Source organism: Castor canadensis, chromosome 11 (genome assembly GCF_047511655.1).
Source record: "Castor canadensis chromosome 11, mCasCan1.hap1v2, whole genome shotgun sequence".
Lineage (NCBI taxonomy): Eukaryota > Metazoa > Chordata > Mammalia > Rodentia > Castoridae > Castor > Castor canadensis.
In genome coordinates, this window is record NC_133396.1 from 90,873,332 (window position 1) to 90,899,413 (window position 26,082).

Genomic DNA, 26,082 nt, shown 5'->3' on the forward strand with positions numbered 1-26,082 from the left:
AGCCCTTTTCTGCTTTCTCAGGTACAGACTAATCTTAACCCCTTTGCCCTGGGCCAGACAAGGACTATAATCCTGCTACTTATGCCTCCCCTGTTGCTGGGATTAATCATTTACTATTATGCCTGGCTTATTTGCTGAGATGGGGTCTCTAAAGTTTTTGCCCCAGCTGTGTTTGAACCATGATCCTCTTGTCTCTACCTCCTGAGTAGCTGGGTTATAGGCTAAGTAAGTCCCGCCTTACACCTAAAACTCTTCACCAGAAAATATAAATTATCCTAATAGGCTTCAGCCAATAGCACCTTTAAATTAGATACAGATTACAAATCATTTAAAATCTGAGCTATTCTGTGTTATTTCTGAACTGATTTAATTAACTGCATACATGTGAAAATGACAATCAAAAAGGTCAATTACATGGAAAATTTAAAAGAAAAAGTTTTATTCTCATCACTTATTCTTTAATGTCTGTAGTGTGCATGTGTATGTGTGAGGACCCAGCAAAATCTATTTTAGTAAGTCATCAATAAAATATTCTTTTTACACTAACTGAAATTCTGAGAGGGGAAGGGAGGGGGGAGGTACAAGGAATTTTATAAAAGAACTGATAAATATTTCATGCATGTTGAATAGGAAACAATTATAAAAAATTCTATATAACTGAAGATATTTAAGCTATGAGTGTATACTGGTGGCAGTGCTTGCCTAGCAAGCACTAGGTTCAATATCCACTACCACACACAAAAAAGTTTTAAGGAAAAGCCCAAGAAAGTTCTACCTGATAGTGATGTTGTAGGAGTGACGGAAGCCACAGGAATATGAGGCATCGATGCACTTGAGAATGAACTGTAATTAGCAGTGCTTGGTCCACTGGCACTACTGCTAACACCAGTTGCAATTGGAGGTGCTGTGGAAGATACTGGAGATCCCTTTTCCCTTACATTTGGAGAATTCTCCCATGCCTTGCGTGCAGACTCCATCTGCAATAAAATGGGTATTTGTTAAAAAAAAAAAAAAAGGCAGTAAGGAACTAATATACATGTATATAAGTGTGTGTGTATGTGTCAATATTTAAATTCCAATTATGTGTCAACCCCCCCGCACAAAAAAAAAACCCAAGGCTTTTAAAAACTTCACTTGTCCCTTTACTCGAATTGTGAGACAATGGCGTTTAACTGTTTTAATGGAGAATGTGGTGACAGCTTTGGGAAACATGAATCATGTTGTTACAGATATTGTATCATCTAAACATAACCCCCACCCTCATCAGTAAATAAGGAAAGGAAATATAATTGCCCTATGGGACTCACTTAAGGCTTTGCCTATGCTAGGAAAGACTCTTCTAAAGCCAACACTTTTCAAATGGCCAGTATTAGGCCATCATTTGGCTGTTTCATGCTCAGTACTGTAAAAGGCAAAATAACGAGACAGGTTTTAGGCTTGGGTTGCAATCTAAACACTTCTTGTTTCACATCCAGACCTCTCTAAGCATTTTAAATACTGGGTGCAGTCTTGCATTTGCGACCCTGGTTTTAACTGTGCTCTCCTAATTTCTTTATTTTATTTTTTTTCCCTGAGATAAGGTCTTACTGTGTAGCCGGCCTTGAACTCCCAACCTCCTACTTCATCTCCCAACTGCTTGGATTACACAGTAGCTGCACTTTAAAGAGTAAAAAAAAACCCAAAAAAACAAACAAAAAAAAACCCCAAAAGCAAAAAACAACAACAAAAAAACTTTGTTAATATTTTATTCAATCCACATACCTTTATATTGTAGGTATGTGGTATTGAAATGGTAATTAACATAAAAATTGGTAAGATACTTTTTGATATTAAAAAATTCAGATATAGCATCTATTTTATTACAGCACACCTTAATTTAGACCAGCCATAGTTCAAGTGGTCAGTAGGTACACATAACCAGTCTAAATTGGAGAGCACAGATAAAGGTCTTCACATATACTGAGGTGAATTTAGTTAAGAACAGATGCACAGATCTTAAAGATTTTTCACACTACCAGTGGAAATACTGGGCTAAAAGGAAAACCCAAGAGAATGTGTAAGAGCCACTTGTGATTTACATAAGGACACTTTTTAAAAAAAGAGTATTATCTTTAATACCATCATTAGGAAGCATGTGGGTCCTTGAGGTACCGATTGCTAAAACTTTAATTTATATTTTAAGAATTTGAGAAATAGTACGTTTTATCCCATATACCTTTAAAAACACTATTCCTAATTTAGCCTTTTCTTAATGACTATCATTGTACACTCAAATTATAGAACACTTTTAAGAAAAGTCTTTCTCAGAATCACTTACTGATTTCAAGTACATCTTAAAAATGTATTTTATTTTAAAATGAAAGTATTGGGGAAAATTTGGGAAGCTAAACATAAAGCCATTTGCTTGTACCAATATTACATAATATATAGACCACATATTTTCCCTATTTTCACTTTATCTTAAGCAGCAAAAAATTTTGTTTCTATTTCTAAAAATTCAAGAAAATTAAAAGTACAATTACTTGAACTGAAAAACGTTTTAGTTAATGCAATTTAATTTTAACTCTAATGCATACAAGAGTTAAAATTATGTGTTTTGGAATTATAAAAATAAGTGAAAGGCAAGCTAGGATACTTTAAACTAACAGCTGGTTTGAAAACAATTACAGATTACATCACATTTGCTTATGTGAAATTCTAATATTATCTTGGACAGTATAATGATAAAAATCATAAAAATCATTAAGACAAAGTAAAGATTACAGTTTGAGATAGCCATTTAAGTGGAAAAACAGTAAAGGGAATGTAGCAGATGGCAGTAAATAGTAACGACTGAGTACAAACAGGGATGACACAAAGCAGAAGTTCCATGATCTTTTTAGACACATACTGATCTTGAGGTGAACATCAGATCTAAAAGTCTCAAAATTATAAACATAATAGAAGATTAAGAACAGTAACAATAACAACAACAAGCTAAAACTTGACATCAAAAACTGCTCAGATTAGAGCTAGGGGCTTGGCTCAAGTGGTAGCACCTGCCTAGTTAAGTGTGAGCCCCTGGGTTCAAATCCCAGACAGACAGACAGAAACACACACACACACAAACCCAGCAAAAATCAAATTAAAAACCTCTTGATGCTTATAAAACATACTTGTGTTACCTTCTCATGTAATATTCTTCTCACCACACTGCACTCATTCAATTTACATATGACTTACAGGAAAGATAAAAAATTAGCACTTTTATCAAATTAGTATTTAAGATGTGGGAAATGAATCACAAACATGGACTACCTATGTCCTATATTTTTAAAACATAATTCATAAGTACAGTAGACAGGCCCTTGCTTTAAATATGAGGATATCAAAAATCACTGCTGAATAGAGTTAAAAGTTAAGGTATAATTTGACATCACTAAAAATATGAAAAATATTGTTAATTTATATTCCCTTATATGCAATAATTATAGACACTGAGAGATGGATATTGTACATACCTTGAAGGTGAGGCTGAAGGTAGTAGGAGGAACTGAAGTTAGGCTAGAGCTTTGCTGCATAGTCTCCCTCTTAGGGAGGGACAGGGTACTGGGCAGGGGAACCTGAGAAAAAGGAAGGCAACACATATCACAATCAAAGTGTGTGATGAAAGACCCGTTAATGAGATTAATAAAGTACTCTAAGGGTGGTGTTTATTTTTTATCAGAGCCAACAGGAATATCTGATTATTTTTATCTACATTATCTGTAATAGTTGATAATTATGTCAAAGGTATAAAGAGAAACAGCCATTCTATGCATAAATCTGCAATAAAGATATCTGCAGTGCTTCTCATATTTTAATGTTATCTAAGTCACCTGGAACTGTTGTTAAAATGTGAATTATAATTCAGTTGGTCTGGGTTAAGGCCTGAAATCCTGCATTTCAAAGCAGCTCCCAGGTGATGCTGACAGTGCTGGTCCAAAGGCCACATTCTGTATAGCAATGTTCTAAGAAAAGAACTTTTACCATATATGGGGGATCCACAGGTTCTATCTTTGGAAATATAAGAAACTAATCTTTCTCCTGCAATGCACTCAACTTCCTTATCACTAGAGTCAAGAACAAAAGTAACTTCTAGAGCAAAGTAAAGAATATTACCCTTACCTTATTATACATTATTGTTTTGTTATAGTAATACAATAATTACAAGTATTTGAAAGATGAAGATAATAGAAACTCACTATCCATTTCTCCCTCTTAGTCTCTGAATCTTGAGATTTCATTATGTGGTATTGTTGCTTTTGATGGTTCACTCAGTTGTTCAGGAAAAAAAATTGGGATTCATGCAGGTTTTGTGATACTATGGACTATCTAAATGAAGATTTGTCATGGCATGGGCAATTTAATAGAGATTTTAATATAAATCTGAGGGTAGCTATGCTTCAACAGTAAAAAATATCATCTGTACTTACATTAAATATCTTCAGGTCATTCAAAATACGCAACGATTGTAACACAGGGTTAATACTTAACCACTTAGGATGGAGTGGAGGCATGGCTCAAGCACCTGTTTTGCAAGCATGAAGCCCTGAATTCAAACCCCAATCCCACCAAAAAAAAAAAAAAGTAAAAACATATCTGTATTAACTCTCAGTAAGAGAAAATAAGCCTAAAATATTTATCTTTTAAAAAAAGACAAAACCCCTACGTATAAATGGAACAGCTAGACCAATGACAAGAGAGAGTGAGCAAAAAAGGGACATTTCAAAAGGCCCTAAAAAATGTCCCATGCAAGCTATTTTAACACTACATCGAGTTCAGAATCACTAACACATCTGGAATAAGTAAGCAACACTGTGTACTCATTCTAAACCGATGACTACTTATAAACGCTCCCTGACACAAAATGATCTTGGTGCTTTCAAATACACCCTGGACATAGTACTAATAATTAAATGTGTATTATTCACCTATATATGAGACTGGTTTCTCATCCTTCTAGAAGTTATCAGTGTACAAGTCACACACAGAAAACATTAAAATCTTGTGCATGTGTGTGTATTTTCTTTTCTTCTTTTTTTTTTTGGGGGGGGGTAGGTGGTACTGGATTTTGAGCTCAGGGCTTTGGAGGTGAGGCAGTTGCTCTACTTTTTGAGACATGCCTCCAGTTCTTTTTGTCCTGGTTATTTTGGAGACAGAATCTTGGTTTTTGCCCAGGGCAGCCTGGACCACCATCCTGTTTTAAGTTTCCCATTGTTGCTGGGATCATAGGCACATGCCTCCATGCACTGCTTCTTTCTGTTGCGATGGGGTTTTGCCACCTTTTTGACCTGGGATCATGATTCTCCCAATCTTATACTCCTAAGTAGTTAGGATTATAGGAGTGAGCCCAGCTGGTACCCAGCTTCATTTTATTTTCAATGATAAAACTGTGAGGGTTCTGAGAATGTTATTTTTTTTTCCATATTTACATCTTAAAAATTATATTTTGAGATGGTTGATCAGAAAAAAAAAGTGGTTTCATACTTTCTTGAAAAAGTAACATGTTACAAATGTATTTGGAAACCTAGATATTGATATCAGCATTAAAACTGAAAGGACTTTTCTACTTCTGAAGTTTTCCATTACACAGGAAATTAACAAAAATATTGAAAGCACTCTCAGAAAGGTGGGAGGGGTGTACACTTGGCACATGAAGTGTTTTATATGTAAAAATCAGACAAATTATTTGAACCAGCTCTTGGTCATCACCAAGAAAGATGTGACTCACTCTTCTCTATTCCCCTTCCTCAGATCCATAGTTAAAGAGTCCTTCAACTGGACCACAAAAATTGGATAAAGTGACCCCTAGAGCACCTCACCTTTCTAATACTCCATACAGTTGAGGCTAGAGGGAAGACAGCATGGGGAAAAAATTTAAGATAAAAATCAAGATTATTAAATTGAAAATGATGGTTAAACTCTTGGGGAGAAACCTTTAAATATTTATCTGTACAAGTTTGAGAAAATGATCAACATTTAAGTCTGACAGTTTCATTACAGAGGGCTGTATTTTAAAGAGAGCAGGTGACCAAATTTCTATCTGCCCTCCAAAGCCAGTATCATAAAACAACTTCTAAAATGTTCCACTAAAATTAAACTGTGTGACCACAAGTTTCATAATATTTTTGAATGCTTGTTAGGTGGGCACTCTACCACTTGAGCCACTGCACCTGCCCTCTAGTTGTCTTTTTTTGATTGCAATTGTTTTAACTACTTTTGTGTGTGGGAGGAAACTAGGATTTGAACTCAGGGATTTGCACCAGCAAAGCAGGTGTTCCACTGCTTAAGCCATGCCTCCAGACTGACTGTAATTGTTTTAAATGAGTAGGGCTTTGCTAAATTATAAAAAGGTTTCATTTGTGAAGGAAAATCGCCAACCAAATGAAATGAATTTGTAAAATGTGAGCGATGAAAACAAATATTCTTCCCAAAACCAGGTTAGTAGCATTGGTATCTATGAAATCAAATCTAAGTCCTGAAAGCCTTGATTTTAGGTGGAAAGCTGATGACTTTCAGAGGAAAAACAAAAAAGCATGGCTTTGTTTGGGGTGTGGCTCAAGTGGTAGAGTGCTTACCTAACTGGTTTGAGGCAATGAATTCAGTTCTTAGTACTGACAACTGCCAAAAGCCTAGATTTGATTTTAGTTGTGTTTATATTATACTCCTTGTAGAAAAAAGTATACTATCAATTCTTTTCCTGATAAGAGCCAAATATTAGTCATACTAGTAAATATACAAAAGGTGATTAATTAGATAACAGCTGATTCTTATCCAAACTTGTCAAGTCTCAGGTTGATTACTTACATTATTAACCAAAGTATCTTCCATCTTTGCATTATTAGCAGCCACAGTGTTAGGCAGAGAAGAAGAAGGTGTAGTATAGTCAGTTACAGACTCCTGTGGAGAAGTAGTAGAAAAAAATACTTTTTGAATGGGATTAACAGACCACTTTCTAGTGAGAGTCTAACAGTTGTAAAGTTGTTTGGGAAGAAAGCAGAAAAGAGTAGATCTTAAGACTTAACTCAGTCAAATCTTAACTTACTAACTGTAGGATAATACAACATGCATCTATCAAGCTGAATTGTAACATTTCAACTGCTGCTGAGCTCTTGTACATTTTTATGCATTTCCTGTACAATTTATAGCTTAATAACAACTATTGTCTTTTGCTCTTTCAAAGTAATAGAATGTATATAGATATCAAAATTTTAGTCTACACAATAAATCAGATTTTATGATGAATGCCTTCTTTAAATATGGTAGAGTTGAATTACTACTTACACGAATTCAGGTTGTATGACAATTGACACTATTCAAATAATATAAAAGATCATATCTACTTTCCTTCTCAGTGAGTATATGTCCTGGAGTGAACACAACATGACAGAAATTTGCTGTTCCCGTAAGAACCAGTTCCTACAGTCATAACACAATTTATCTTAATGAGTAGAGTTGTCCTCTTAGTATCTGTAGGTGCTCAAGTCCCTCACTATGAATTGTGTAAAACTGTGCAGAATTTGCATACAACCTATGCACATCCTCTGGTATACTTTAAACCTTTCCTAGATTATTATAATGTCTAATACAATGTAAACAGTGTTATATCATTTTGTTTAGAAAATAATAAGAAAAGGGTTGGAGGTAGAGCCCTTCCCTAATAAGAAAAAAAGAAAACACACACTACAGAGGCAAATTTCTGAGAGGCAGGGGATATTTTTTGATTCACAGCTGGTTGAATCCATGAATGCTAAACCTACAAATACAGAGGGCAGACTATATTTTTAAAGATTTTTATATTTCATTCAATTTGACCCCTAAATTGCAAGTCAACATCCTCTAGTGCTCAACCACAGAAACAGTGATCTGTTCCAGCCGTGAAAAAAAACTATGTATCTTTGGGTTACTATAACCTTGGCCCATTTCCTAATTCGAGAATCTTACCAGCAGACATGATAGGACTTCACTATAGCTCTATTAGCAAAATAAAAGTAGCAGAGTCATTCTAGAAAAACCTGCAAACTCAATGCAAAAACATTACAATACTGTGTAGACTCTTTTTTTTACTTCCATCTACTCAAGCTAAAGTCAAGCACAAAAAGAAACATAATTTATGGTAAATAGTTTTACATTACATATGTACACCATGAAATAAGACTTTCTTTATAGAAATAACCCACAGTCTACAGAATATATGCCTCAGGAAAAAAAAGTACAATTATCACTCATTTTAGACATAGTATGTGCATCAAGTGAGAAGGCCATCATTGCATGCTGCTTACCTTTGCATTAGTGCCATATTCTGCAGAAGACACAGAGATCATTGTTCCTATTTCAGCAGACATTTCTGAGACTGCTTTGGTTTCCTTTGTTGTGACAGGATCTGCACTTCTAACAGTAGTGGGGCTTGGCTTCTCTTGTCCTTCTGGCTCCACCTGTTGGGCATCTTTTACTTTTCTGTTTTTTAATGAACGTTCCTTTCCAATGGGACCAGGTTTATATTCTTTGTTTTCTACTAGACTCAGATCTGGAAGCTAAAGTCAATGTTTATGACAAAAATGCATAATATAACATTATTAAAAACTAAATTCAATTTTAAGATGATATACCTTTCATTAGCATTGGTGGCTTTCCTAAAATTATATCTACCTTAGGAATCATATTTACCTTCTGGGCTTTGATAGGCCCTGCACGTGGCTGTTTCTGCCGTTGCTCTTTAGGTTCAGGTATTTTGTCAGTGGATTTTTCCGAAAGAACAGGAACAATTTCATTTTCACTTCCATTTGACGCTGGAGCACCAAACTGAATTGTGTCAATTCCAATTTCAACGCCACTCTCTTGACCATTCTTTGTTCCCTAATAAAAGAATACTTTAAAACTCACCATATTAAAAGCAAAGAGTTCATATTTTACTAAGTGATTTATGTAGTATCACCAAAAAAAGTATAATAGAGGGAGGTTTAAAGGAATCTACGTATTAACTGGGATTAACTACATTTTAAGGAAAACTTTCCCTGAACCACTCATCTGTATTAGAAAACAAATGAAAAAATGGAAACCAGACTTAAGCTTAAGTGTTTAAAGCCCTGGCTCTTCTAAGTGTAACCACAGGCAAATCATGGCTTCAAACTGTTTCATTATTCAAAACTGTAAAAGCAACAAACACACAAAGACAAATTAGTCATTAAGTAGGAAAGATAATAATAGAAGTTTTGGCTATTTCTTAGAAGTCTGCTTTGAAAACAAAATTAAAAAAAAAACTTCAAAGTACTTTGTGATGATAAAGTAGTATACAGATCTAAGAAATCAATTAAACAGATCATTTATTGAGCATACTCTTTGCTAGGTAATCTAACTTGTATTCTAATAGGCAAAAACACTCATATCAACCAACCAAACAAAATCTGATAAGGATTTTTTGCATCAATGTTCATTAAGGAGATTGGCCTATAGTTCTCCTTTTTGGAGGTGTCTTTGCCTGGTTTTGGGATAAGTGTAATACTGGCTTCATAAAATGTGTTTGGCAGTTTTCCTTCCCTTTCTATTTCATGGAACAGTTTAAGGAGGGTTGGTATCAGTTCTTCTTTAAAGGTCTGATAGAATTCAGCAGAGAATCCATCAGGTCCTGGACTTTTCTTTTTGGGGAGACTCTTGATTGCTGCTTCAATTTCATTTTGTGTTATAGGTCTATTCAGGTGATTAATTTCCTCTTGGTTCAGTTTTGGATGATCATATGTATCTAGAAATCTGTCCATTTCTTTTAGATTTTCAAATTTATTTGAATATAGGTTCTCAAGTAGTCTCTGATGATTTCCTGGACTTTCATGGTGTCCAGGAAAATCCTCAACAAAATAATGGCAAATCGAATTCAGCAACACATCAAAAAGATTATTCACCACGACCAGGTAGGCTTCATCCCAGGGATGCAGGGGTGGTTCAACATACGAAAATCAATAAACGTAATAAACCACATTAACAGAAGCAAAGACAAAAACCACTTGATCATCTCAATAGATGCAGAAAAAGCCTTTGATAAGATCCAACATCATTTCATGATAAAAGCTCTAAGAAAACTAGGAATAGAAGGAAAGTTCCTCAACATTATAAAAGCTATATATGACAAACCTACAGCCAGCATTATACTTAACGGAGAAAAATTAAAACCATTCCCTCTAAAATCAGGAACCAGACAAGGATGCCCACTATCTCCACTCCTATTCAACATAGTACTGGAATTCCTAGCCAGAGCAATTAGGCAAGAAGAAGGAATAAAAGGAATACAAATAGGTAAAGAAACTGTCAAAATATCCCTATTTGCAGACGACATGATCCTATACCTTAAAGACCCAAAAAACTCTACTCAGAAGCTTCTAGACATCATCAATAGCTATAGCAAGGTAGCAGGATATAAAATCAACATAGAAAAATCATTAGCATTTCTATACACTAACAATGAGCAAACGGAAAAAGAATGTATGAAAACAATTCCATTTACAATAGCCTCAAAAAAAATCAAATACCTAGGTGTAAACCTAACAAAAGATGTGAAAGACCTCTACAAGGAAAACTATACACTTCTGAAGAAAGAGATTGAGGAAGACTATAGAAAGTGGAGAGATCTCCCATGCTCATGGATTGGTAGAATCAACATAGTAAAAATGTCGATACTCCCAAAAGTAATCTACATGTTTAATGCAATTCCCATCAAAATTCCAATGACATTCATCAAAGAGATTGAAAAATCTACTGTTAAATTTATATGGAAAAACAAGAGGCCACGAATAGCCAAGGCAATACTCAGTCAAAAGAACAATGCAGGAGGTATCACAATACCTGACTTCAAACTATATTACAAAGCAATAACAATAAAAACAGCATGGTACTGGCACAAAAACAGACATGAAGACCAGTGGAACAGAATAGAGGATCCAGATATGAAGCCACACAACTATGAGCAACTTATCTTTGACAAAGGAGCTAAAAATATACGATGGAGAAATAGCAGCCTCTTCAACAAAAACTGCTGGGAAAACTGGTTAGCAGTCTGCAAAAAACTGAAACTAGATCCATGTATATCACCCTATACCAAGATTAACTCAAAATGGATCAAGGATCTTAATATCAGACCCCAAACTCTTAAGTTGATACAAGAAAGAGTAGGAAATACTCTGGAGTTAGTAGGTATAGGTAAGAACTTTCTCAATGAAACCCCAGCAGCACAGCAACTAAGAGATAGCATAGATAAATGGGACCTCATAAAACTAAAAAGCTTCTGTTCATCAAAAGAAATGGTCTCTAAACTGAAGAGAACACCCACAGAGTGGGAGAAAATATTTGCCAATTATACATCAGACAAAGGACTGATAACCAGAATATACAGGGAACTCAAAAAACTAAATTCTCCCAAAACTAATGAACCAATAAAGAAATGGGCATGTGAACTAAACAGAACTTTCTCAAAAGAAGAAATTCAAATGGCCAGAAAACACATGAAAAAATGCTCACCATCTCTAGCAATAAAGGAAATGCAAATTAAAACCACACTAAGATTCCACCTCACCCCTGTTAGAATAGCCATCATCAGCAACACCACCAAAAACAGGTGTTGGCGAGGATGCGGGGAAAAAGGAACCCTCTTACACTGTTGGTGGGAATGTAGACTAGTACAACCACTCTGGAAAAAAATTTGGAGGCTACTTAAAAAGCTGGACATCGATCTACCATTTGATCCAGCAATACCACTCTTGGGGATATACCCAAAAGACTGTTACTCCAGAGGCACCTGCACATCCATGTTTATTGCGGCACTATTCACAATAGCCAAGTTATGGAAACAGCCAAGATGCCCCAGCACTGACGAATGGATTAAGAAAATGTGGTATCTATACACAATGGAATTTTATGCAGCCATGAAGAAGAACGAAATGTTATCATTCGCTGGTAAATGGATGGAATTGGAGAACATCATTCTGAGTGAGGTTAGCCTGGCTCAAAAAACCAAAAATCGTATGTTCTCCCTCATATGTGGACATTAGATCAAGGGCAAACACAACAAGGGGATTGGACTATGAGCACATGATAAAAGCGAGAGCACACAAGGGAGGGGTGAGGATAGGTAAGACACCTAAAAAACTAGCTAGCATTTGTTGCCCTTAATGCAGAGAAACTAAAGCAGATACCTTAAAGCAACTGAGGCCAATAGGAAAAGGGGACCAGGTACTAGAGAAAAGGTTAGATCAAAAAGAATTAACCTAGAAGGTAACACCCACGCACAGGAAATCAATGTGAGTCAATGCCCTGTATAGCTATCTTTATCTCAACCAGCAAAACCCCTTGTTCCTTCCTATTATTGCTTATACTCTCTCTACAACAAAATTAGAGATAAGGGCAAAATAGTTTCTGCTGGGTATTGAGGGGGGGAGCGGGAGGGGGTGGAGTGGGTGGTAAGGGAGGGGGTGGGGGCAGGGGGGAGAAATAAACCAAGCCTTGTATGCACATATGAATAATAAAAGAAAAATGAAAAAAAAAAAAAAAAACAAAAAAAACCCAAAATCTGATAAGGGACACACCAAAAACAAAATAGGGTTAGGGGACTGGCCACTTTAGAATCAGCAGAAAGTACTTCAAGAAAAACAAAACAACTAGTAGAAAGGTCAACAACAACAACAAAAGGCCACTGACGTGTTAGCACAGCAACACTGGAACATTGGTAGAAGATGGGCAAGCAGGAGGCTAGATGGCATGGGGCTTCATTACAATAACTTATTTTTAATGGAAAAACAAAATCAAATAAGGCACAAAGTTCAACTACAGATTTGGTCTATTAATTGAACTTAGTGTGGTTCATCACACTGTATATGGTAAATATTATCTCAGTGTAACAATATCATTTTATATTCACTTTCAAATGCAAGCAAATAGTATTGGTATAAGCTGGAATAAAAATTTCTATTTGCTTTAGCCAATGCTGAAAGTGACTGAAGTATAAATGTAATTAGCATTAAAAGACCAAAATGCTGCAGTAATTTATGACTCTGAAAGTTATTAATGATGTACAAAATAATTAAGAACTCATACATAGTTAAATGAGCAGGAAAATAGATTGACAGTTAATGATATTAAGTTAATACATTTTTTATTATAAAGTTTTTATTAGGATATATTCATTATATGGGGGATTCACAGTGAATTCCAATTAGGTTTACACTATACATTGGTTAAATCGCACCCATTATCTCTTCCCCTCAACCCACTCACTCCCCCCCACACAAACAATTGCAAGAGGTTTCTTTGTTCTATTTCATATAAGCATAAGAAGTCCATCAACGTAAGTGAATGCTTTAAGGAGAGTATTATATCCTTTGAAACAAAAAATGTTTATAAAATATTCGTAATACAGGAATACAAAGAACTCCACTTCACTAGAGTTATCCAAGAAAAGGTTCCATTAGGGAATTCTTTTCATCCTGTGAAATGTCAACTTTGATGATTTAAAATTTCACCAAGGGGGAGGAATAAACCACAAAAATCACCTTCCAACCACAAAACGTAAAGAACATAAAGATCATGAAGGAAAAAGTGTGAAAGAAAAATAAGACACCACCAGAATGTCCAGGCTCCATTACTGACTATAAACACCCATTAATCATGCCTTGTGGTAGAATGACTGCAAGAAAAACCTTTCAGCCAACAGACAAATGTCTAAACTTTCCACTCTACCTTTCATATCAACATGGAAAAATCTTTGACTTTTTGTAAAAAAACAACAACAACAAAAAAAACCGCATTCTATGTTTAACACTAACTCCAATACCAACAGGCACAGGAAAAATTATCAAAGGGAAGGTCTTAAATAATGAATCCAGTGGCTCCTAATATTGGTTGTGCAAAGAGTTTCCAGAAGAACTTTCAACAGCAAAACAAACTGATGAGGCCTACTCCAAATCTGCTACATTAGAAAACTGGAGTGGCAGGTGGGGGTAGTGGGAAGACTTCTGTAAAGAAAAAACAAAAACAAAACCTCAAGTACATCTTTATCTTCTTGTCTATTTCTCAGCACGCCTTTATAACACAGCTACAGTCATGTGCTGCTTAACAGCAGGACACATTCTGAGAGCCAATCATAATGTGATCTTTCTGTTCTGCAAACATCAAATTGCTATGATGTCACCAGGTGATATAATCTCATGGGATCATCAAGGCACCTGTGGCCCACAATTGTCATTTTGACCAAAATGTTATTGTGTAGTATGACTGTACTGTAAAGTTCTTTCTACTCACCTTTCCTCCCATTTTCTCTTAAATTCTCTCTAATCAGGCTTTCAAAGACACCAGTGATCTCCATCACTGTTAATTGTCAATTCAGCGTCTATATCCCTTGACCTATCAGCAGTATTTGACGTATTTGGTCTATCATTTTTTTCCAATAAACTCACCTTTCTCTTGGCTTTTAGGGCAGTTCTTCCATTACTTAGCTTCTACATCTCCTACATTTCCCTGAATTAGATAGCCCAACATTGCATTTTTGATTCTCTTTTCTATTTTCACTAACTCCCTTTGATCTCGTCCAACCCCATTGCTTAAACACTATCTATATACTGATGACTTACAAATTTCTATCTCCAAACAAGAGAACTCTCTGTACAAAAGACTCTTGTATCCAACTATGTGACATTTCTACCTAGATTCTTTGCTCTAAACCCTTCAATAGCTTCCTATCTCTTTCAAAAGTCCAACAGGATTCACTCCCTTATTACCTCTTCAGTTTCATCTATTTTCTCTTCATCACTTCTTTCCAGCAACATGGGCCTCCCCGAATTTCCTCAAGCATACTAGACACGGTGTATTTCTGCCTGTGGCTTTCGTAATTGCTAGTATCTAAACCTGGAATTCACTTTTCCTCAGACTTTTGAATAGCCTACTCTCTTGTTTTCTTCAAGTCTTTAATTCAATTGACACCCAGGTAGGAGTTCTTGGTCAAGGTACTTTAAATTGTCTCCATACTCCTGGGGAACTTCCTTTCCTGCTCTGGTTTTCTTCTCAGCAATGATTACCAATAAACATAGTATACATTATTTATTGTTGATTTCCTGTACGATAAAATAGAAACCCTGTGAGGATAAGACCTTTTTGTCAATTTTAATTTTTGGTTGTGTAAGCTCAAAAATTGGAATAGTGCCATGTTGATACATATGAAATCCTTAATAAATGTTCATTCAATGAATGAATAAAGATTCACTGACTTAAACAATCATTTACAAATATTGAGAAACTATGTTCGAACAACAACTTTAGACTCAAAACATGGCAGTCAAGTCCAGAAAATATTTGCACTTATAAATTATCACAAGGTCTTTTCTGGAAACCTGTTAGACACATACTCAGATCTCAATTCAGGTGTAATGACTCAGAAACTCTAAACATAGGACCAGCAATGTGATAACAGCCCTCCACATTATTCTAAAACATGGTAAGTTTAAGAAATTGCTTTAAAAAAAAAAATCTGAAGCAAAAATCCCACTAATGCTATTAAGTTTATTCCTACCTCTGATGAAGCAGCTGATCCAAATGATGTTAATGGCTTATTCCAGGCACTGACTGACGGTGGCTGAGGTGGACTAATAGGACCTACTGAAAAGAAGTCACAGGGAAGGTAGTTACTAGAATTTAAAAGTTAACAATCTACAGTCCATTTAACCCTTTCACACAATAAAACAATAACTTTATACATCACACATAAGGAGACTCGTACATGCCAAGTTGTATACACACATATATACACACACTTAAAAGTGTACCCATAAACACGTTCTTAATAAACATGCTTATTTTAGAAACATGGATTTGAAAAAGGAAAACTAAGAATACTTCTTCCTTCTAAGAAAAATGGGAATGCTAGAAAAACTTAATGGAATATATAAATAAAACTGAAAACAAACTTCAGTATTCCCATGCCACTCCCTACCTCTCAGTTCATAAGTTCCACTTACATTTCTTAGAGATGTCATTCAGCACAGCTGGAGGGGGCACCTGGTTATCCCATAATTCAGCAGTAAGAGTGCCATGTGATTGTGGGGTCTGCATGGATTTTCCTGTGGCTACATAATCTGTGCCATTGGGTGTCTGAGCAGAAGGTAGCCTAATTGAAGGTGGTGGCTGTTTTGAAGACTGTGTTGAAATTTGCAATGGATTCTGGACTGGTTTGTGGGTCTGCGACGTGGTGAGGGTTGGAGCAGTTGAGGCTGGGGCAGGGGCTGCAGCAGCTGAGGAAGGGACAAGTGGTACTGAGGCTGTTGTGGCTGAAGCTGGGGCAGTTGGGGTCGGCACAGTTGGGGCTGAGACTACTGGGGTTGGGGCTGGAGCTGAAGCTGGTGCTAGGGCTGAAGCAAGGATAGGAATTGAGGCTGATGCAAGAACTGGGACAGAGACTGGGGTTGAAGCTGAGGAAAGGATAGGGGTTGGGGGTGGGGCTGAGACTGGAGCTGAAGAGGAGGCTGTGGCTGTAGCTGAAGTGGAGGCTGGAAGTGGACCTGAGGCTGAGGTTGGAACCGGAGCTGAGTTTGAGGTCAGAACTGGAGCTGGGGTTGAGGCTGGAGCTAGAGCTGTGGGTGATGTTAGAACTGGAGTTGCTGCTGAGGCTGGAACTGAAGCTGCAGGTAATGTTAGAACTGGAGTCGAGGCTGAGATTGGAACTGGAACTGAGGCAAGAACTAAGGCTGGAGACTGGGCTTGTTGGGTTCCTGTAGCCTGTTTTTTGGCAAATCTTGGAGGAAGCTTGGAAGTCTGACTTCTTCCTTTTTCATTTGTATTCTTTTTGTTCCAGACCTTAAAAATTGGTAGAAGTCATTTTTGTCAATCAATGATGTGGCCAAAAGCAACAGTTCATGGCATGCAATTTCTAACATAACTTCATACTGCTAACTTAGCTCTTTTATTTTTCTAGTTAGGTACTCAGAGTAAGAATGTTAAGGTTGCTAATGAGATTTTTAAACTACAAGAAGCCAAGATGACATAACAAGAAAAGACAAATATTACATATTTTTGATATACAGGTCCACAATTTTCCCAACACAGTTGAGAAGTTGAAAATAAAGGAAGTTTGTAATAAATTTATGTGTCAGCAAAACTGGACCTGACCTGAATTGACAAAAGACTACTTATTGTCTTTATTAAACTCGTAACAATTGCCACAAAAACATAAATTATGGGAGTGTGGCTGGAGCGTTTGCTACAGAGGGTATATACACTATCATGTTGTCTTAAAAAAATCAATAATTCAATAAATGACCACTGAATTATCTGATTTCCAGGGTTATGGGAGTAATTAAACTCAACAAATTATCTTGATTCACCCTATATATTTAAATACATTAATTCAGATTACAAAATGAATTTTTATAGGCTAAGAAGCTGCAATCTATTGTGATTGTAGCATCTGCATTCATTAGGTTTCCACAATAATTTAAAATCAACTCAACTCTACCATAGGGCAAATAACGTGACCAGTACTAACACATAAAGTACATTGTTGTTTCTACGGTGATTATATCGTATTTAAAAGTTCCTAAGTTCTGATTTAACAGTTAAAAGTTGTGAATATGAACTTACTTTAGTGAACTTCATACTTGACTTCAGCAGTATACAGAAACCTGTACCATTTGCTAACATACTGTGAGCAACAGTGGAAATAAGCAGTGACAAACTGAAACAAGCTTTAACCTGTGTAACCTGTTCTTCCTTCTTTCGGCGTTCCTCATCCTGTAAACGTTTTTGTTGTTTCTTGGATACCACTTCAGTAAAACCATCATCATTTAAATTTGACTGGGGGTCTTCAACTACTGTTACTTCAGGATGATCATCAATTATAACAACACCTACCAGTGGGAAAAAGATTTACACAATATTTGTTTTTTTCAAATGAAAGAGAAATGTTTGTCAAGTAGTTTTAAAAACAAAGAAAAAAAGCCAGAGACTCAGTTCTTATATTAAAGTACAAACTACTTCCGACCCTGTAAGAGCTTTAAAGATTTCAGATTTATGAAAAAAAATCATAACTAAGGTTAAAAATAAAAGTCCTAAAACTATATGCTTTGAATGACATTTTTGCTTTTTCCTTAAGGTTAACGCCTAAACAAAACTCCAAATTATCCCATGACCTAACTCTTTCTTTCAGCTGCAGCTCTCCATACTGCTTTAAAAATAACAGTACTTTATCTCATCATTTTAAAAGGCAGCAGTATTATTTTTCTGTTTCAAAGGAAAAAATAAACCCTAAGAGGATGATCTGTTAAGTTAGGAGTCTAGCAGAGCTGCTCTTATGACTCGTAATGCCTTTATTATGCAGCGACTCTCGTGTACAGTGAGTAATAGTTAAAAACAAGGGAATACAAATAAAGCAGCAACGTCACCTCGCTGATAATTTGATGTATTCAAACTGTCTAACTAATCATTATTTTGGCTGTCTTAAAATTATATTATTTGAGAAATCTAAATCCATTAACACTTCAGAGAAAAATTAATTAGGAGATGTGATTTTTGAAAGAGTTCATTGGGAATCTATAAACAATTCTTTTTACATACTAAATATGTGCATTTATGTAAAGATTAGGATGGAAAATGAAAAACTGAATATTACAACTGACTTTTACTGTTTTGAAAAATTACTGTCATTCTGTTTTACTAATAAAAGCTTTATTTCAAAAGAAAAAAACCCCTAATTGATTCTGACTTATCTAAGATACTTCTGTTGTTTAAATCCTTTCAGAAATTAGTAAATATGAATATAGGTTCATTACAATGAAAGGTCTCAAACATTTTAAAGGATGTCATGTACATACTGACATATCATGTACATTACTGAAAGATTCATTATAATATTCTAAATTTACCTTAACTTTTCATTTACAGTAGTCCCCTCTTACCAGCAGTTTGACTTTGCAGGATTTCAGTTACCTATTGTCAACCATGGTCCAAAAATATAAAATGGAAAAGTCTCGAAATCAACATTTCCTAAGTTGTATGCCATTCTAAACACTGTAATGAAATCTTGTGCCATCCCACCTGGGGAACAGATCATTCCTTTGTCCAATGTATCCATGCTACCCACCCATTACTCAACTGGGAACTTACAGTAACTTAATGCTCTATTATTTACCTCACTTTATCTCATTAGGTAAGCACAGTATAAGGAGAGAGACCATAATCACCTAACTTTTATTACCACGGTCTGGCTTTTCTGTGGATTGTAGGACATTTAGCAGTATCCCTGATCATTTACCCACTAGATGTCAATAACACTCAACCCAAGTTCTGACAACTAAAAATGACTAAAGAAACTGTCAAATGCCCCCCAAGAATGTTTAGAATCACTGCTCATATTTACAATCACTGCTTTAAGTAATCTTAACTAAAAATCCTTAAGCATGCAATTTTAAAATCAGTTTTTCATATGAATTAAAAATACAAGTTTAGGGATGGTGGAGTGGCTCAAGTGGTAGAGTGCCTGCCTAGCAAGTGTGAGGCCCTAAGTTCAAACATCAGTACCGTTAAATAAATAAAAAGTACTAGTTTAAAACAGCAGTTCTCAAACTTGAACATGCACTACAACCAAATGGGTAACTCATACTTCTGTGACTTACTCCCAGTTTCTTATTTGGGAGACTTAGGATAGACAGGATTTGAATTTCTTACAAACTCTTAGGTGATGTTGACAGTCTGTGGACTACACTTGGAGAACCACTGGTCTAGAAATAATGCTGAGGAGCTGAGTACAAATCAGGGTTTAATATGTATAAACAATCATTAATTAGAAGAAAAACTCATCTACAGCTCTAATATTGGAACAACTGTACCTACCCTAACTTTCCCATGACTACCATCTGATTTTAACTTAGTAGATCAGTAAATCTCCCAGTTTTACTCAGTGTATTCAGCTTCACTTGAGTGAATGGCAAATAAATAGCACACTTAAAAATACATAAATGTCTCTTCACAGATATTCCTTATCCAGTGTTTTGCTATTGCTTATGATCCTTCACATTTGATACTCAATCATTTCATGGCTTTCCTAAGCTATTTATCCATTGCAAAACATCACCTCCCATCCTACTACTACTTCTCTTCTCACCATACCTTAGAAACCAATTTTGCCAAGGTCTTAACCTATTGAGTTTAGCACTTCTTTTTTTTTTTCCTTTCTTTTTTAAAGAAAACAGAATCTACACAGATAATTAAAGATTTTCACTTAGGTATTTTTGTGTTCTCACATGTTTGGCAAGGTATGGAGGAGTTAATCAGTTTTCTCCTTTTTTAATGAAGAACAGTAAAACCCTCTTGACTTTCCTTAAAATTTTTATCGAATATTCAAGGTTACGCTAAATGCTGGTGTTAATGTGGGTCAAATCAGTTAACATTACATAATCAGCCTCTATCTCTACCTTTAATGTGTAACAACACAAAACGAACTTATGACATACTTGCGTAATTGTTGAGATCAAACTGTGATAGAGCATCTACTTTCTCTTTGGCTTTTTTAGGAGCTGGTTTGGTGTCTTCTCTTTTTTTCCCAGTGGTATCCTTTGAATTCTTCTGCCCTGTACCATTAGGTATTCCTTCCTGGTGGTGTGCAGGGTTGCTATTAACAGGATCAACACCAGCTGTGCCTGCAGACTGGTCATCAAATGGCCTTCAAAAAATAGTGAGATATTACTACCTTCATTTGCTCAAACAACAGAAAAATGCTGTACCTCGCAGTTTCTAAAGTTTAATCTAACATGAAACAGAACTGTGATAAAAGACCCTAAGTTTAATAGCATAAGTCTTAGCAACTTGAGTTCTTCCCATCAATTAAGTTCTAGAACTCTTAATTATCCTTGGGAGATTTTTATTATGTCCATTTGCCAACTACATTATAATTGAGCTATTTAACATTGTTTGTAGAAGAAACTTTATGTAATCTTATCAAATTCAAAGGATTCACTACTTGATCTTTCCCAAAGTGGGAAGTAAGCATTCTGATTATGGTGTGTGGGTGGGTGGGTGTGTGTACGTGTGTGTGTGTGTGTGTACGTGTGTGTGTGTGTGTGTGTGTGTGTGTGTGTGTACGTGTGTGTATATATACACTCATCAGGTTTATACGTGGATACAAACATTAAAAAAAAAAAACACCGTTAGCACAGAGTGGTGGTGCATACCTTTAATTTTGTCCTGCAGAGGCAAGAGGACTACAAGCTCCAGGCTGGTTGGGACAAACTTAGGGAGACTCTAACTCAAAACAAAAATACAAACAAAAGGTCTGGAGGTGTAGCTCAACCAGTAGAGGGCTTGCCCAGGATGCAAGAATCCCTCTTCCCTAAATGCTTTTATTAAGAAAATATTTTGCTTCACAAACTAAATGCATTCCTAGCTTTGGTTTCCTAATATAACAATTTTATTTAAAAAAATTTCCAGGTGAAGGAGAATGATGGCGGGTGAATTCAACTATGATACATTGTAAGAAGTTTTCTAAATGTCACAATGTACTCAAATATAACAATAATATAATTTAAAAAATTAAGAAAAAAAATTCTAGGTGAAGACCATGGATTTTCATATTAGCCTGTATTATTACTCATGATAAAAGCTTACCAAGTAAACTTTTACCTGACATGACCTCAAACATTTGAAGAATGAATTCATTTCTTCTAAAAAGGACTCACGTAAAGCATGTTTTTACTCTAATCACTCACAGCTATTCCTGTTGGTTCAAAGTTGCTATCTACACAGCACAAAAATCAAGATTTCTACCAAATCTTATTATGTGAAATTCTATTTTGTTGTAGTGAAGGAATTACACTGTAATCTATACTGCAGATTTGAACTCAGGTCTTGTGCTTGCTAGGAAAGTGCTCTACCATTTGAGCCATGCCCCCAAGCCTCTTCCCCCATCCCCTCTTTTAGTTACTTTTCCAAATAGGGTCTTGCATTTCCTCAGGGCAGGCCTCTGATCAACTGTGACCAATTGGACCAACTATGATCCTCCTGAATAGCTAGGATTACAGGTATAATACCACCACGTGTGGCCTTGTCAGGATTTTTGTTATTCTAATCTCTTAAAACTTTCAAAGGGATGTTCACATTCTGAGTTAAGCAGGTACATTTCTCTGGAACTTTTTCTAAGTTATCTAGAAAGTAAAAGTATTTTCCTTAATGATCACAGTAATTTGAAATGCTAAGTATGTGTAACTGATGGATTCAGATTAATACAATATTGTCCAAATAAATTCTTATTAGCTCAGGTTACAAACCTGGGAATTTGAACTAAAAATTGAGCCCACAATAATAATGGTTGCTTACTGTATACTACGTGTTATGACACATATTATCTCAAAAATATTCTCTCAGTAATCTCCACATATTCTTACAAATACTATTACTTATTCCCTTTTTAAAAAAAAATTTATAGTGGTACTGGGGTTTGAACTCAGGGCCTCACCCTTTCTAGACAAACATTCTACCACCTGAGCTACTCCGCCAGCCCATTTTTAGTGTTGGGTATTTTTGAGATAAGTTCCCTCGAACTATTTGCCCAGGCTGGCCCAGAACTGTGATCTTACTGAGTAGCTAGCATTGTAAGAGCTCAGTCACGAGTGCCCAGCCAAAACCACTTAATATACATACTTTTATGGTACTAGGGTTTGAACTCAGGGCCTCATGCTTGCTAGGCAGGTGCTCTACCACTTGAGCCAGTCTACCAGCCCTCTTCCCTATTTTACTGGCTAGACAGGACCCAGAAAATACCAGAGTCTAGATTTTAACCAAGGCATCCTGAACTTTAACTATTGTTTTATAATGCTTCCTAATGCCAAAATCAATAGTAATATATATTATAGTAATATGTTATAACCACACTTCAATATTTAAAAGAATAAGCCAAGTTTAATGTAATTTTGAAAACTGCCATTGCATTTATGTTGTTGGCCTTGGTGGCTGGGTAGGTATTTGTTTTCTGGGCCTCTCTCTAGTTGGATCATTCACTGTAGGTTTGCAAGTCCAGAAGGGAGTATAATTTATCCCTAATATTCAACAATGACTTTTGAGAAACCAATACAAAATATATGGTTATAACACAGTAGTTTAGTTTAAGTCTCAAAGAACACCTGTGCTAAGAAGGAAAAGGAGGGCTGCTCACCAGCAAGATGACTAATCAAAAGGAGATACCGTGTGTGTCCCTCCCTTGGTGTGTAGATTTTTCCAAAGCCACAAATTTCCAAGAAGATAAAACTTAGCAGGGAAAGACTCCTGAGATACATTAACCTCTCTTCCTCAAGCACTCTTATACTTTGGGAACAGAAAAAAGCATTTGGGGAGTACAATGTCTTGGTACTATATCTAGATTGGCTTCTTGTATAATTCAATCAAGAATTCTACTTTCAGCTTCTTTAAAGGCACAAAGGTTTTGTATCTGAAACAAAGGACTTACCCTCTTTTCCCACTTTTTGATGGTGGGCCGCTTCTTCTTTCATTCCTGGGGCCTGAGAAATTCCTTCCTGATTTGGGTGGACCAGTGTTGCCACGTCTATTCTGCCGATCTATCCCAGGTCTTTGACTAGAAAAACTTCTCTTGGCTATTTCCCTCTTTGGAGGTAAGACACTCTCTCCAGCCTTTACAACTGCTTGTGCATTCAAATCGGCATTTTTCTTTTCATCCCTCTCACGCCTCTCATTGAAATCACTGCTTTCAGAAGCTGTTTCCCACTCTTCATTTGCCTGATCTGAAGAGTTCTGATTAGATAAATCTGGTGTCTTATTCCCTGAAATATCTGCAGCAGTATTAACTGGTTCTTGAATCACGTTATTAACTGTGCCATTTGTGGGTACCACCACCTCATTTGTTTTTGAAGCAGCCTCCCTCTCTCTTAGTCGTCTAAATCGAGGAGGTTTATCTTGCCTTGGTGGTCGGGTAGGACGTTGCCTTCGGGGCCTCTCTCTAGCAGGGTCAAATTTTCGTTCAAATTTTGGAGGTCGTTTATCGGCTGGAATAGGAATAAACTGATCATGTCTTCTTGGTGGCTCTCCATCTTCTGGTTTAGGTGTTTCTGCCTGCCTTGGATTCCACTGATTGTCCCGATAAGCAGGTCTTCGTAAGGTAGAAGGACGTGATGGACGGCCTCCAGGATCCCTTCCACCACGTCTGAATGTTCCCCCTCTGCCTCGTCTAGTAGGCTCGCCTTTAGGAAGAAAGCCTGGTTTAGATTTATCATCATCCCTCATGTAAGGCTTTTCTAGTGGCCTATTATCTATTCGAACATGATTTTCAGGCTTGAAAGAAGATTGAGGCTTTATAGGTTTTTTGTTTTCAGAACGCTCTTCTCTTTTGGGAAGTTTGCCTTTGCTTAAACTATCCTTGTCACTTGCACTTTCATGAACTTCACTGTCGGTGTCAGTCTCTGAACCCCGCTGTCGTCTTCTTTTAGGGACAACTTCAAAATCAGAACTCTCACTTCGTGTTTCACTTTCTTCTCGCTGTCTGAGCGGGCCTGAGGGTACATGTTCTGTTCTGGGCTTATTGTCTCTATACTGAGGATAATCTCTAGTATGCCCTCTACCACCCCTTCCACGTCCTCCATAAGAGCCTCTATAGCTTCGACCTCTGGAGTAATATTCGCCTCGGCCTCGGCCTCTATATCCTTGATCTGGAAACCAATCTCTGTCTCTAGTTTCTTTCCAGTAGGTCCTAGGGGGCAAAGTGGATTCTTTTTTAATTGATGATCTTGAATCTTGTCGAGGTCTCTCTATACCAACATCTTTGCTGATTACTTTCTCAGGCTGCTTCTCTTCTTTGACTGCTGGTACTGTAACATTTTGTTGGTTTGCAGCTTTAACTGCAGGCTCTACCTGAACACTAGTCACGACTTCCACAGGCTTCTCAGTATCTTGAGATGGCTTCTGAGTTGAAGCTGAAGTTTCTTTTGAAGGAAGTTTCTCTGGTTCTGGTTGTACTGGTGGGGGAACTGATTGTGGCTGAATCAATGCTGGAGGAGGTGTGGGGGGAGGAAGATCTTTCTTTTCCATCTTTTCAGGTTTAACTACTTTTTCAGGCAGCTTTTCAACCTTTTCTCCTTCCTTCTCCTTCCTCTGCTCCCGTTCCTCTTTCATATCTCTAAGTACAGGTTTTTTAATAGGACCTGATCTCCTCACAGGTCTATCACTACCTTCTTCCCTTCTGTTGGAGCTTGGCCTTGGGCCCCAACGAGTTTCTGACTTAGATTTATATACCTTTTCTGGTTTTGGTCCTTCAGATGATCGTATAAAGCCATCCTTTCTTGACTTCTCTTCCGGTCTTTCTGTTGGCTCTTTTGAATCAATGCATCTGGATATTTTAGGAATGCTTATAGACGGCTCACTTCTTTGCTCCTCTGATTTTTGAGTATGGTTAGATCCATGGGAAACACTTCTTTTCCGAGCAGGCTGACTTTCTTCTGGAGGAGTGGATAAGGTCTTTTGATCAGGTACTTCAAAACAAGCAGAATGATTATTTGTATCAGTTTGGTGAGGTCTAATGTCTTCCACAGATCTGCTTAAAAACTTTTGTACTTCTATTTCACTTGATTCTCTGACAAAGTCTGCTTTTGGATGAGTCTCCAACTGACTATGTTCTACAGGATAAGCAGTAATTTGTTCTTGGTCCAATGCAGCTTCGGGCCTATGATGACAATTGAAAGGTATAATAAACAAAAGAGTGATTCACACATGTAAATTTAGAGTAACAACCTTCCTAATTTTAAAATATAAAATAATGGACCTTAAGGGATACAGGCTAATGCCTATCTACAATTGAATAGATAAGGAAAATGTGGTATATACATAAGATAGAATATAGCTCAGGGATAAAAAAGGAAGAAATACTGTCATATGGTACAATGGATAAATCTTTGAGCCAATCAGGAAAAGTACACCATAATTCTAGTATTTAAGGCAATCAAATTCATCAAAGGAAAACCTAAAATGGTTATTGCCAGGGGCTGTGGGTAAGTGGAAATGTGGAGATGCTGTTCCAATGTTTCAGTCAAGCAAGATGAAGTT

The 26,082-nt window shown here is 36.5% G+C and overlaps 1 protein-coding gene across 15 annotated transcripts in view; it reads right to left on the minus strand.

Moving 5' to 3' along the window:
- Prrc2c (proline rich coiled-coil 2C) overlaps positions 1 to 26,082 on the minus strand; it is a 90,147-nt gene that overhangs the window by 17,338 nt on the left and 46,727 nt on the right. For 13 of the 15 annotated variants that reach the window (XM_074047494.1, XM_074047500.1, XM_074047495.1 and 10 more), the window contains exons 16-25: positions 23,480 to 25,702; positions 20,496 to 20,704; positions 17,740 to 17,894; positions 16,011 to 16,845; positions 15,566 to 15,651; positions 8,689 to 8,877; positions 8,304 to 8,555; positions 6,829 to 6,921; positions 3,501 to 3,602; positions 776 to 977 (exon numbers count right to left, since the gene is read on the minus strand). In XM_074047494.1, coding sequence (XP_073903595.1) covers positions 776 to 977; positions 3,501 to 3,602; positions 6,829 to 6,921; positions 8,304 to 8,555; positions 8,689 to 8,877; positions 15,566 to 15,651; positions 16,011 to 16,845; positions 17,740 to 17,894; positions 20,496 to 20,704; positions 23,480 to 25,702 — 4,346 coding nt within the window. The remainder of the gene's footprint in view (positions 1 to 775; positions 978 to 3,500; positions 3,603 to 6,828; positions 6,922 to 8,303; positions 8,556 to 8,688; positions 8,878 to 15,565; positions 15,652 to 16,010; positions 16,846 to 17,739; positions 17,895 to 20,495; positions 20,705 to 23,479; positions 25,703 to 26,082) is intronic. The other 2 variants (XM_074047492.1, XM_074047490.1) reach the window with 2 other exon arrangements.